The 13,154-nt window shown below is 43.8% G+C and overlaps 1 protein-coding gene across 3 annotated transcripts in view; it reads right to left on the bottom strand.

Moving 5' to 3' along the window:
* The window catches only part of EIF4ENIF1 (eukaryotic translation initiation factor 4E nuclear import factor 1), a 103,550-nt gene extending 90,637 nt beyond the window's left edge, over window positions 1-12,913 (bottom strand). For 2 of the 3 annotated variants that reach the window (XM_086942825.1, XM_086942827.1), the window contains exons 1-2: window positions 12,681-12,913; window positions 9,529-9,644 (exon numbers count right to left, since the gene is read on the bottom strand). In XM_086942825.1, coding sequence (XP_086798951.1) covers window positions 9,529-9,618 — 90 coding nt within the window. In that variant the 5' untranslated portion in view covers window positions 9,619-9,644; window positions 12,681-12,913. The remainder of the gene's footprint in view (window positions 1-9,528; window positions 9,645-12,680) is intronic. The other variant, XM_086942826.1, reaches the window with a different exon arrangement.
* Window positions 12,914-13,154: the final 241 nt, after the last annotated feature.

Genomic DNA, 13,154 nt, shown 5'->3' with positions numbered 1-13,154 from the left:
ATATCGAGGAGACAAACAGTGCAACATTGCGGTAACTACCGGAAATAAGCGTGGGCGGAAGAAACGAGTGACAGTGAAAAGCAGGAATGCCGATTCGGGGTGTTTTGTTTACAACAGAGGGGGCCATTTTAAATTCTAAACTACAGAATTAGCTGCTGCGGGGAAAGTGTTGGAAAAACAGGATGTGAATATTGCTGGCAGGAATCGCGCCAGGGCAGACAGTTTTATACTTCCTAATCCAACGTCATCCACACTACATTCACTCACTAGTGAACTGTACTAGGACCCTTTTAGATACACGACTGCAAATGTATTCTTTTAATCACTTTAGCTGAAATCCTATTTCGAAGGTCACCAGAGAAAAATAGGCACATTCACACACACTGAACAAGCAACGCCAGGAACTCGCGACCCGCCCGCCCCCTGAAAAAGTGGCAGCCAAAATCATCATGAACGAAGCCATGGACAATACACAGACGAGACAGCAGCCACGCACAACGGTACAAGACAAAAGACAGACAAGCAGTACGGTACATGGAAACGACAAGACAAAGAATCCACGGACAACAATACACAGACAAAAACGGAAAGACGTACAGAAGAAAAGGCTGCTTACCTACTCGCAGACATCCCGGCAACAAACCGTGCAGCCCACTCCCGCAAAAGCCATGATGAACTGAACACAACATGCCGCCCCCCCCCCAAAAAAAAATACATCCGCCCACCGCCGCAATGAAGTTGTTAAAGGGGCCGAGAGAAAAAAATTTAAAAATAACAAAAATAACAAAAAAAAAATTCGCCGGAACGCCCATGAATCTGCTTGGACAATGACTGATGCATCTCTGTTCCAATGGCTAGCCTCCATTTATGGAGCTAGCCAATGGAACAGAAAGGCGGGTTAAAGCCCCATACTGAAACTCAAAAGATTTCGCCTGCGCGAACACTGCTGCGAAACCTAAAAAAAGGAGAACGTCACTAGGACCTCTTCTCCAATGACTGGCCACCGTTTAGGAGGCCAGCCAATGAAGAAGAGGGGTGGGGCTTAACCCTCGCTAGTGAAGTTCTCCTAAAAACAAAATCTCACCAGCTCTACTGCGCAGTATGCCACGCGAGACCTTAAAAAGTTTTTGGCTAAATGGTTATGCTCTAACACTTATGACTATTTGAGACGACAGCAGGCGGAGGCGGATAGGTCTGGGGCACTGCTAGCTCGTCTGATCCGAGATACCCCAGTAATTACAAGCGTCCGGGATGAAACAGGCAGGTAAACACCCAGCTAGAGATCACTGTATTCAAGACCCACCTAGAGAGACTCTACGCTCCTCCCCCTGCAGATACTAGGGATGCCATGATAGACTTCCTAGACGAATTGACAATTCCAACCTTGACCCAGGAGATTCAGATGGTCCTAGCCAAACCCATAACGCAACAAGAAATTAAAATAGCCATTCACACACTGAACCGGGGTAAGACTCCGGGTATGGATGGACTGCCTGGGGAGTTTTACTAAACTTACTCTGACACATTGGCACCAGTCTTGGATATGCAGGCCTTAGTCATTTCCATTCCGAAGCACGCAGAGACGCCCTTGACATGAGCAACTATAGACCCCTATCCATGCTCTCCTCGGAGTATAAAATCCTTAGCAAAGCTATCGCCTTATGAATACAAGCTAATCTCCCTGGTCTGATCCACACTGATCAATGTGGCTTCCTCCTGAAGAGGAGTACTTCTCAGAATACGAGACGACTCCACGCCCTCATGACGACCACCCCACAGGAACTACCGCACGTTGGCTGCATAGCCCTGAACCTCCGACAAGCATTAGATTCCCTGACATGGCACTTTATGTTTGAAGCCCTGAGACGCTTCGGCTTTCCAAACGCCCTGATAAAATGGATTTGTCTACTATACTACAATCCAACGGCTAGAGCACGCACAAGCAGGCACACTTCGGACAGTTATGACGTCCACAGGGGCACCCGACAGGGGTGCCCGCTGTCGCGGTTACTGTTCGTACTCACCCTAGAACCCCTACCGATTGAACTCCGAACTAGGGCAGCGGAGGCAGGCATTTTAGTAGGAGATACCCATAATTTGATCTCCATATATGCCGACGATATAATGGTGTTCCTCCGAAATCTGCAGGATGACCATAGACACCTAGCGACCATCTTTACACGATTTGAAAAAATCTCTGGCTTGGCCATAAACCCCGGAAAATCACTGGGCTTTTTCCGGGACGGACAGCGGCCTACCCATATACAGTTTGTTACATACCAGATCCAGGTAGCTCCAACTACATTTAAATACCTCGGTATTAACGTATACCAGAGTCCAGAAGACCAGATTGAGGGTAATGTACGGAGAGCAATTAACGGCCTTCGAAGTAGCGTGACCTTTTGGACGTCCCTGCCCCTATCTGTAATGGGCCGGGTGGTGATCTCGAAGATGGTCCTCCTTCCCCGGATACTGTACTACTTTGTAAACTTGCCAGTCCTACTTCCACAACAAATATTTACCACACTAAACACGTTAATAATCAATCTCATCTTTGGGTCGGGGAGACGGCGAATAAGCCTCAAGAAGTTAATGCTGAACACCAGACAGGGAGGCCTAGGTGTACCAGACCTACGAAGCTACTATTATGCTAGCCAACTCCAATGGCTGACACGCTGGGTGGCGGGTAGAAACCTCCACGAGATTGCTTTCACAGCAGACAAACTGGCACGCGGAGACCTTCATTCCCTTTCACTGCCCGCTGCCAAGATTCCCAGAGACTGCAACCCCCTACTACACGTAGCTCTGAGATGTTGGCGGAAAGCACTGACGTACACTGCAGGAACCACTCCTTGCGCAGACAACATCCCCCTACTTGGACTCCCAACTCCACAGGGGAACCTGACACGACGCAGATTACAACCCTGGACGGATGCCTGGGTGGACAGAGTGGAAGACTTGTTTGGGGACGACACCCTACTAGATCATGCCACCTTCGCACAATCCACAGGTGCCCCGCAGCGAATATACTTCCTGCACGCCTCATTGACCCACTATATAAGACGCACCTGGGCTCCACAATGCACCAAGCCAGACCAACACGAATTGGTTCATCTCATCCACTATATGGGACGGGTGGACACCTCGTAAAGTGGCTTTATGTGGGCATTAGAGAACATGCAGCTTTGCCCCTCACCACACTCAGGGAGGCTTGGGCTACAGACACAGGGGAGGCCATAACAGACGGGGAATGGAAGATCATCCTGGGTCACCATAGGAGGGTGTCCAGGAACGTTAAATTCAAATTTATACAGGCCATGGTTTTGCATAGAGCATATCTCACCCCCCAAAGGCTCCACAGGATGTTTCCTGCCACCCCCCACAACTGCCCTAGATGTCAAGAGGATGACGCAAATATCCTCCACATGTTGTGGACATGCCCGAGATTACGCAACTACTGGGTGACGATCAGAAACACACTATACACTGTAACAGCCCTGCAGATCCCTGAGGGTGCACTACCCTGCCCGATAGGTCACAGGAAGAGATCCAAGACCTGTAAGGCACAACTGAAATTTGTAGATTTGGCCCTCTTGTTGGCAGTCAGAGCTCTCACTATGAGATGGAAGTCGCCGAGACCCCCTAATGTAGAAGTATGGCAATCCGACATGGTGAAATGGGGCAAAGCGGAAACTGCGGCGCTGCGTAGGGAGGAAGAGAAAGGACTACGTAAATACCCTATTGCGCAGGACTGGGAACGAATGTTAATAGAGTTGGAAGATATAGACCCAGAAATGCCACAAGGAAATACCATCTGACCGTACATATGCTATGTGGAATGCCAGCACGCACGGCTACCTAGAATGGATTCACCGGTAACTATGCCTAGCGATTGAATCACTCTAGCAAAGACTTAAAGCTAATATATCCAACTTACAGAACATGTACACAGAAATAGCCAGGAGACAGGGAGGGGGAGGGAAAGGGGTTGAGGGACAGTTCATATACAGGCGATATTGTAATTTAAATGCAAATAATAAAGGTTACTTGGAAGAATTATAAGATGTGACGAACAGATGGATACGAGGATTGATATGCCAAAGTTGAGTTACAGAAAATGGAAAAGACTGATAGAATGTAGAATGTGAAATGATTAAATGCACCTTGTAATAATGGTCACAGCCACGAATAAAGTTTTTTTAAAAAATGCTCTAACAATTATCCACTTTAAGAACTTCGGATGAGAGAGAGTTCTGGATTTAGCAGGTAGAGTTTACTCCGGAAGGGGTTTCATTTACCATGACTGGTAGAACAAAAACGTTTTCTGTACAGAATATAAATGCTTTTCCTAACAACAAATTGTGTGGTTCAATGTTTGAAAGCTTAAGAGTACTCCTACATTGTGACTTGTTAGTATTACACATTTGTTAATTGCTTTGCAAAAGCCATTAAAACCAGCATCCTCTGCCACTATTAAGAGATGAATGAAAAGTATTAAACTTAGTTTTTGGGACTCATTCTGTTAGAGGAGCTATGGCTTCTAAATCGGTTATGATAAATTCAACCATTCAGGATATTAAGAGGTCAGTTGACGGTTTGCCTAAGTCTACTTTTAAACAATTTTGCCATAAACCTGAAGGCGATATTACTTCTGTGGTTTTCGATAAGCGTTAAACTAGTATAACTGGAGCCTGGAATTTAATTCTGTTAAGGCCTGGGCAGTGAACTCTGCTTGCAGAATTTTCCACACACCGCGAAGCTCCCCCAAAATGTTTTTTTTTTTTTTTTAACTCGCTCACGCTCTTAAACGTCTAGTTGGCGAGCGCAGAAAATAAACCCCTGGCGAGTTGTCGCTTAGCGGAACTCCGCGAACTACACCCAGGCCTAATAAGGACATGAGGAGAGGATTAGGCCGAGTGTATTAGCCATTAATCATCATGTCACTAGATTTTCTCTTAGTGTGCCCACCCGTATATAGTAGTTGATATTTGGATATTACGGATTGGTCTTCTTCCCAGATGCGGATCAGAAATCAGTGACCTTTTGACAACATTCGTGTTGGCATTTTGTGCTCCGGTTTGTTGATGAGCAAGCTCTTCTATGAGGGTTGACCACTGAAACGGTCCTGCGGAAGCCATCGGTTGTGTGTTAGTTTCAATTGACATACTGCTCAGAGCAAAGAAAGAGGCTCTTAAAATAGTGGTGCCTAATGTTATATGAACTACTGACTTGGTGGGTGTGAGCAGAGTTTCATGGGATATGTAGCTTGTGTTTATTGTTAAAATGTGACTGCTGTGATTTAGCAGTAAAAGAAAGAAGCATAATCCTCGCCTGTGTCAATAGAATTAAAATCTTGCTGCGAATGCTAGCAAATGTTATATTATTTTCTCTCGATACTCTATTCATGCACAAGAAATCTGGAGCAAGCCACCACGGTTTAGGTCCTGTTCACCATCAACCACAGTAAGTCCTTTATTTCTAATATGATCGTGCACAATTAACTGAGATAATAAACCCCACTAATTTCTTCGAATTTACAAGCCAGCCTTCTCAGCATCATCACAAACTGGTGGTTTGCACTGCAAGTTCTCAGAAGTGACCATTCATTCAAGATGAACATATTCTTCTAGAGACATCAATGCCTCGAAATACATTCTCTTTTGACAATGTTGTCCTCCATAGCCTCCTACAGTAATTGGAATGAGCCCCCAAGGTACAAAACCAACACCATCTTACTTCTGAGATGCCACAGACTGTCGTTTATTAACTATTCACATCAGTCTGTCCAGGGTACCTCCAGTCGTGAGCTTTGCATAAAAAGTGGTGGCTGTGTTTACTGCAATCTAGCAGAGCCTCACTTATTGTACTCCTGGTCTGCCATTGTTCTAATTTCTTTTGCCATCGCAAGTTGAAATTCTGCGAAATAGCTTTCTTCCGAGGAGGTCAAGAGATCACCTGGTTTGCATCACACAGATCCGTTGGCTGGCACCTGAAGTTAAATTCACACTTGACACTTTATTGGTGTTGCCAAGGCAAGACTGTTAGTTCTCAAACCTCGGCTGGTGAGAAGAGTTTACAACCCAAAAGGGAAATTTTGTCTCATGCATGGTTGCTTGCAGCATGTCCATTCATGTATATACCGCTGGACCAGTTGGTGCTTTACAATTGCAACCCAGGACAAGAAACTTGTGATTATATCAAGGTGGGGGTAGGGATCAAACATTCGAGAACATAGATTTTATCAAAACTATATCACCAGATATTGAACGTGTGACCGATGCTACTGTTTGTACAGCATTCTGGTTCCAAATCCATGCACAGTAAACCAGTCCTTTCCGACACTGCTGGGAAACTGAACAGTCCACCGCTAAAACGTGTAATTTGAATGCTATCTTTGGTTAAAGGTTTACAGGTTAGTGGCTGTACTAAAATACAATTCACTCCTCCATGAAACAAAATGTTGATGCTTTTCCAAGCATTGCAGTGTTGAACATTAATACTAACAGCTGTGTGTGTGACCAGGTCATTGCCTAAACCAAAACGCTTCTCAGCACAATGTTAAGTCCAAATATTATGACAAATCGAGAGCCCAAGCAGACTGGCAAGATACTGATGTAGATGCAACTAAAAGTTTACTATTTCACAGGTTGGTCAGCACAAACCGATGCACCCCTTTCCCGATTTAAATAGCTTAGCAGATATCCTACACAACAATGCCTTGATGGTAAGGTCACCAGATCAAGGACATCACATCACCACACCATATTCTTCTACACAAACCGATTTGAATGTAGGTGGACTACCTCAAAATGGGAGAGTGTGGTAGAGGGGAAATGAGGACCTCACTGGAATGAGCATTCACAAATCGCCAACAGTAGACTCTAAAATGGGTTAAAGTCAATAGAATATACAGCACTACTTTAACCCCTTCCATGCTGATGACGAACCCCAGCCGTCATGCACTACGGTGCTCGTGTGCTGATGACGGCTGGGGTTCGTCACGGCACGCCCCTGTTCGTGCTGTTTACAGCACACCAGGGGAATCGCGGCCGCATGGAAGGGGTTAAAACTAAACAGTCAAGACAATGCCCTGGAAGTCACCCGAAACTCATTCAAGAGCTGAAATCGCCACTGAATTTGTGCACACCCACCAAAACAAACAGACATTCTCAGGGGTCTCCAGCAACTTCTCCAAACCATTCCCATACTGGATATAATCGATTTTAATCTGGACATGTACAGAGCTTTTTCCAGTATGGGATGGGGAGCAGGAGACCCCCCCCCCCCCGATCACCCCCAAAAGAAATTTGAAAAAACAATTTAAAAAATAAACGCGAACACAAGGCAGACATATGAGAAGAAGATTCTCACATTGAGAAAATAGAACTACAAGTTACCAAATGAACTGGCATGTGCTCTGGATTGTTTTCCTTTAGCAAATATATGCATATATTTGCACATGTAAAGTTGAATTTTCAAACATTTGCTATATGTAAACCTGCACCTCCCCGGTTTCCAGTCCTACTTCTGTTAACTACTAGGTCCCAGAATTCATGAACCTGGATCCATAATAGGCAGTAAAACTGCAGGTGCACTAGTGCTTTTTTGTTTTTAAAGACACCTGCTTTCCCCAAAATGTTTTTTACATAATGCTTATGGTTTTATGCGGCTGCACAGTAGTATAGTAAAACTACCTATAACCTGTCCATTTTTTTCCAACTTGCAAATATTTCTGGGGTACATTGGAGTTTGAACTCAAATTGCACAATTCAGCAGAACGGTCAGCAACTTTTCTTCAGCATGCAAATATTATGAGTACATAGTTTGCTCTAAGGATATAAATAATCTTTTGATTGGACTGTGTATTTGCATATAAGAATTCTGGGAGCTCTATAAACAGTCACCACAAATAAGTAAATTTTGCAAACATACGTAAACCTTTATACTGAAACCATAGTCAGTAAAGCAAGTTGAGCTTACAGACCACCATTACTTTAAAGCACTTAATCTAATATTAAAGGCTTTTAATTAATCAAATACAGTTCAACAGCTATTGCCTTGGGATCCAAATCTTGCCTTCGCAAGTCATTCCTCTTTATCAAAAGCACACCGAGTGTAAACTGCCCAAACCCCAAATAATGTGTTGTGGGCATCAGGAGAAATAAATTCAACCCCCGATTGGTGTGCCTCACTTTGTATGAGGAGGTACACATAATTAAGTCAGGCGTCGAAAAACCTACTACCCACTCGTAATTGTGAGTAAAATATTATCCAGTCAAGCTATTTTTAGCACCTTCTAGTCACACCGGACGAGTAAATTTAGGCAGGAAAGAGACAGGTGTGCTGTTCATTCAGAAAGTAAATGAGCATTAAAGATGCCTAAAATCTTGTTTTTATCTGGGCACATTTGCTGTCTGTTCAAGGAAAGGTCAAATGTCAGTTTCTTTTAACTAATTGCTGTTTGGAGAATAAGGTTTATTTTTCTCCCTTACTAGAGGTTTTTGCCAAGAGGGTTGTCTGAAGAGGTCAGTTAATTTTCTCTAACATAACATTTAAATAAACAGTCTGTAAATTAAGTTACAAATATTCCAAAATATATCAGGAATTACAGAAGCACTTTTTTGTAATTAAGAAGTGTGATGCAAACAAAGAGTTAAATAGGAACAAAACAAAGCCGAAAACTTTACTTGGTGATGTGCAAATGAGACATTTGCAGAAACCATTCCCAAACATTGTTGGTACACTATATAGTTTTATCAGTAAAGCTGAATGTCAGTGAGAAAGTGTGTGGCCATTTCAATGTCAAATTTGCCAATTACAAATGGCTGTGCTACCACTTCGTGCTCTAGGTATGTATTTATTAAAAGTTAGTTTTTAACCATTTCAGAAACACTCCTGCCCCCGCCCTCATGAAAATGGTCTTAATGAACTAAGAGGCAAGTCAGGGGTCATGTGCATCCCATCCTATATGTGGCTAGATTTGAATTATATATGGAAAAAAAGTTTAGTCTATTAAATCAAACAAAAGATTTTTGTACAGCAGACATGCTGAACCGCACCTTTGAAGGTGATCTCATATGTGATAAATGAAACGGCGGCTCAAATTAAATTCCTATGATCACATCATTTGAAACCAGTTTATGGGTCAAGAGAATAACAGATAGGTCGACTAGATTTAAACCCATTGACCAGCAGATCTAGTAACATTTTGATTTTTCAAGGCATGTAAGTTTGGAAAGTGACATTTCAAACAAATGCAATATTCTTTAATGAACACCACAGTCTAAGGCTTGCTCTTGATACATGCTTAAACCCTGACACGGATGTAATAGTTGGATGCCATCATTACAAGGCATTGCACTACTGATAGTCATAGCAAGATAAAAACGTGGAGACTATATCCCATCCATCAACTTGTACAAGCATGTAAAACACACCAACGAGAAACAGGACTGCAATGGAGAAAATCTGGATGCCCACTGATACTGCAACTTTGCAGGGGATTATGTTCACACAAACTGAGCTTACCTTGGAGTAGCGATGAGGACCTGAAGTGCCTGCAACTTTGCCATCTGAAAGGTTTGTCCCACTCTCCCCTTCCTCCTGGGTGCCATCCATGATGAAAAGGCCTATGAAATCCTACCCTGCAGGTAAGTAAAGTATGAGTCAAAACACTTAAGGGATAGAAAGAGGTAGAGTAAACGCCATGCTATACAACTAGCATTCAAACGGTTTGGGAGGGGCAGCAAGATTACAAGAGTTCCAGGTTAATTTAGTTAAATATTTAAAGTAAAATATTCATTTAGTAAACAAATACTGCACAAGTTTTGCCAGGCTGTGTTCAAAATACAGCCCAACCAATCAAGCAAGTTTATAAGAACTTAAGGACAGAACTCGTGGGATGCCACCACATTAAAAGCATGGATATTGTGCTACATTATCCATAAGCTCCTTCTAGGACATTGGTTAAAACACATTTACCAAAAAGGTGCAGGCAGTCAGGTGTACAGGCTTACAGACTATACTCCTGGGCTAAGTGAGGCTTTTAAAGGTTAACAATGGCAGTCAAAACCCAGTGAAAGTAATGCTGTTTTAGAAGGTAAGCCGATGGTGCATTCTAGAATGCAGCAATACCATAACAGGCAAGCTTACATCACATAAGGAGACTGGCAACCCTGGGATGAGGCCGAAAAATGTAATTGTAAACAGATTCAAAAGGCTAACATGGCGCAATACATGCGTTCCGAGACTGTTAACATGTTTCCAGTAGCTTCTAGTTAGGTTGTTTAACTGGAGCACGTTCAACCGAATTGATGTGGCTTCCTTTACTTCGAAGGTTCTGTTATGATTTTTTATATATGCTTGGGATAGCTTCGGTGTCTTGCAGTCCAAGGAATACATAATTTGGAGGCCCCATCCAGCATTGGCAGTGTCTTTCGGGAAACGCACACAGGAGCATTAGCCAATTCCTTGGAATCGAAATATGATGAAGTCTCGTTCCGGATATGACATCAGACTTCGGCATCTCACTTGCCGGTAGGCGAGAGGTGCCCACAGATACATGAGAGCAAACCGATTTCGGGATCATCAGTGCTTAGCCTGGTGCGAGATGGCCAAAGGCTGCAAGAACAATGGCAATGCTTCTTCAGGGCACAGGCACTTTTGAGGATTTTCTTTCTTCCCGTCTCTGGCAAATAAAATGTATTCAAAAGAGTACATGTTTACACACCTGCCACCAAATAAGGAACTTGACAGGCTAGCAAGAGGAATCTATCCTCATTTGCCCAGATGGCTTAGAGGCCATGGTTAGGCAGCATGGGGCAGTTTAAAAGCACTGAGCATTATCTTGTTATATTCAAACTAGTTAGCTAGTGGAGAGCTCATAAGGAGGGGGCAAACTGATCATGCAGGTAGCAGGGAGCAACTTGCAGTATGAGAACCGTGTGGGGCCTTGTATCAGTACTGAGGAAACCGAATGTGCTCTAAAGGCTGAATTCACTTAATGGGTAAGAGAAACTATAGCGAAGTACAACGCCGCGGAGGAGTAGAATGTCTCTTTCGGCTGCTCAAGCAGAACTATTTCTTCTTAAATTTAGAACGAGTAAACGCTACCATATTACATTCTCCAAATGCCACCACAAGGTCGAGATGGATGTGTGTGTGTATAATCAGCATAATGCGTTAACGTATGATGCTTTATCCAAGGGTGCGACTCTAAAACAAAATAGGAGGGAGCAACTATTCCAGCAGGAGTTGCCAAGCAGAATTTTCAGTAAAGTGTGTCAAAAACTGGGATGAAGCATGAAACTGCATGTGTACCTTTAACCTCAGGCGGCAAATTGCTATTCTACACACAGCTTTGCAAATTGGACAGGAGTTACAGGGGAATTTTACTGGATGTGTCAAAGAGCACAACCATTATTCACAAATGAGTTGAGAAACACTGGGTCAGGGAGGTAATGGGCCCAACTGCTAAGAGGTTTTAAAACAGATACGCGAGAGTCCAACCTGGAGGAAGCATGAAGCATCATCGCGGCTTTGTTAGGGGAAGCCATGCGAGGCAAAATAAGTTATCGTAGTCAAGTATTTGCATCGCCAAAATACTCCTCATAAACAAGCAGCTAGACGAGTCATGGGTGTAAGGCTCAAGTCGTGAAAGCAGTTAAACGCACCTCGGAGGCCCGGAAGCTGTCACGTGGGGTAGCAGCTTAAGTCTTTCAGAGGTTAGCAGAAGGGAGCACTCAGCGAGGAAATAAGGGTCTGTAGATTAGGTACTGTCAAGTGGTAGTGAAAGAATACCAAGTGACAGAAAGAAACAACTCAGATACACTTTAAGCACAAGCACTCGCAGATCTTTAACAAACACAAGTTATGGCATATCTAGCACTACGAAGCAAAGCAACAAAAAAAATACTGGTGTTAACAGTAATGTCGGCGGTGAATTTAAACAGTCGTTTTCCTTAAAAGTGAAACTAAAGGTCTAAAAGATACCGTGGGGAGATAATCAAGCAGCTGAGAATTAAGCCTGTGGTTAAACGTACCACTAGTCCAAGACAACAAAAAGAAAAAACTTCCAGTAGACACAAATATACAAGCGTTAAGAAATTGGCAACGAGGCACTGGCAGCAAAAGTTATCAAGCAGCAGAGTCGCCTTGGAAACATGGACGAAGTGACAGATCCGGATGGAGAGCCTGCTGCGCTACTAAGCGAATACATCAAGATACGTATAAATTAGAGAAAACCACTGTATTGGGAACACCAAAAGAGGGTCGTGAGCGACTAGATGATTCGGTGTCTACCGAGCAGCCATGTTAATTTCATGTGACTTCACCAAATACACTAGTGCATTATGGGAACTGTAGTCTTGGTTCACCGAGACTGAGCAAATAATTAGTAGAAAGGTCGACACAAGAAAAGTTGTAAGGAGAAGTTAATAAGTGATCCTTCTTAGAACATGTCCAAGGGAGGAAGCACAGGAAGCGAACAGGGCAGGTGGACAGACACAGGTGTCCTAGGGGTAAGGAGACGCTAGTGGGCATGGGACAGAGATAAAAGACCAGAATAACAAACCCTGGGACACAGAAGTTCAGTAACACACAGCCACCGCTTACAGTCACCGCCTCACGGGCCCTGCCGAAGTTTCGCACCGGCTTAAATACACTGCCTTCCTCCCACGTACCGGTACCAGCCCGGGAGCCCCGGCTTCCCCGCACCGGGAAGGCCCGCGCCCCGCCACGCGCTTGCTAGGTGTCCTCTCACGCTATCCGTAAGCTCACAAACAGTCGCGCGCTCCGCCACACTCGGCGTATTCTTTCTTTATTCCTGCTTCAGGTCTCCTCTCGGCCACCGTAACCGGGGCTTTCTTCCTCCACCTCCCCTAATAACCCCCTCTTTTTCCACGCACGTACGGAGAACGAGATGACGCACGAATACCTTAAATGTCTGCGTAAGGAAAGGCATGAAAAACAGACTAACAACACGTACTCCGAAAGCGGATAACGTAGTTTTTCTAAGAGATATTTCAGGAAAAATCACATTTTATGAAAGATACAGGGGCAAGTATTATGCCGTATTTCTCGCTGTTTGATTGTATAGCAGCTAAATAGTAAAGTAAAAGAAAATATAAGAATTGTAAAGAACAATGAAACTACAA

Source organism: Lissotriton vulgaris, chromosome 11 (genome assembly GCF_964263255.1).
Source record: "Lissotriton vulgaris chromosome 11, aLisVul1.2, whole genome shotgun sequence".
NCBI classification, from domain to species: domain Eukaryota; kingdom Metazoa; phylum Chordata; class Amphibia; order Caudata; family Salamandridae; genus Lissotriton; species Lissotriton vulgaris.
This window is presented reverse-complemented; position numbering and strand designations above follow the sequence as displayed.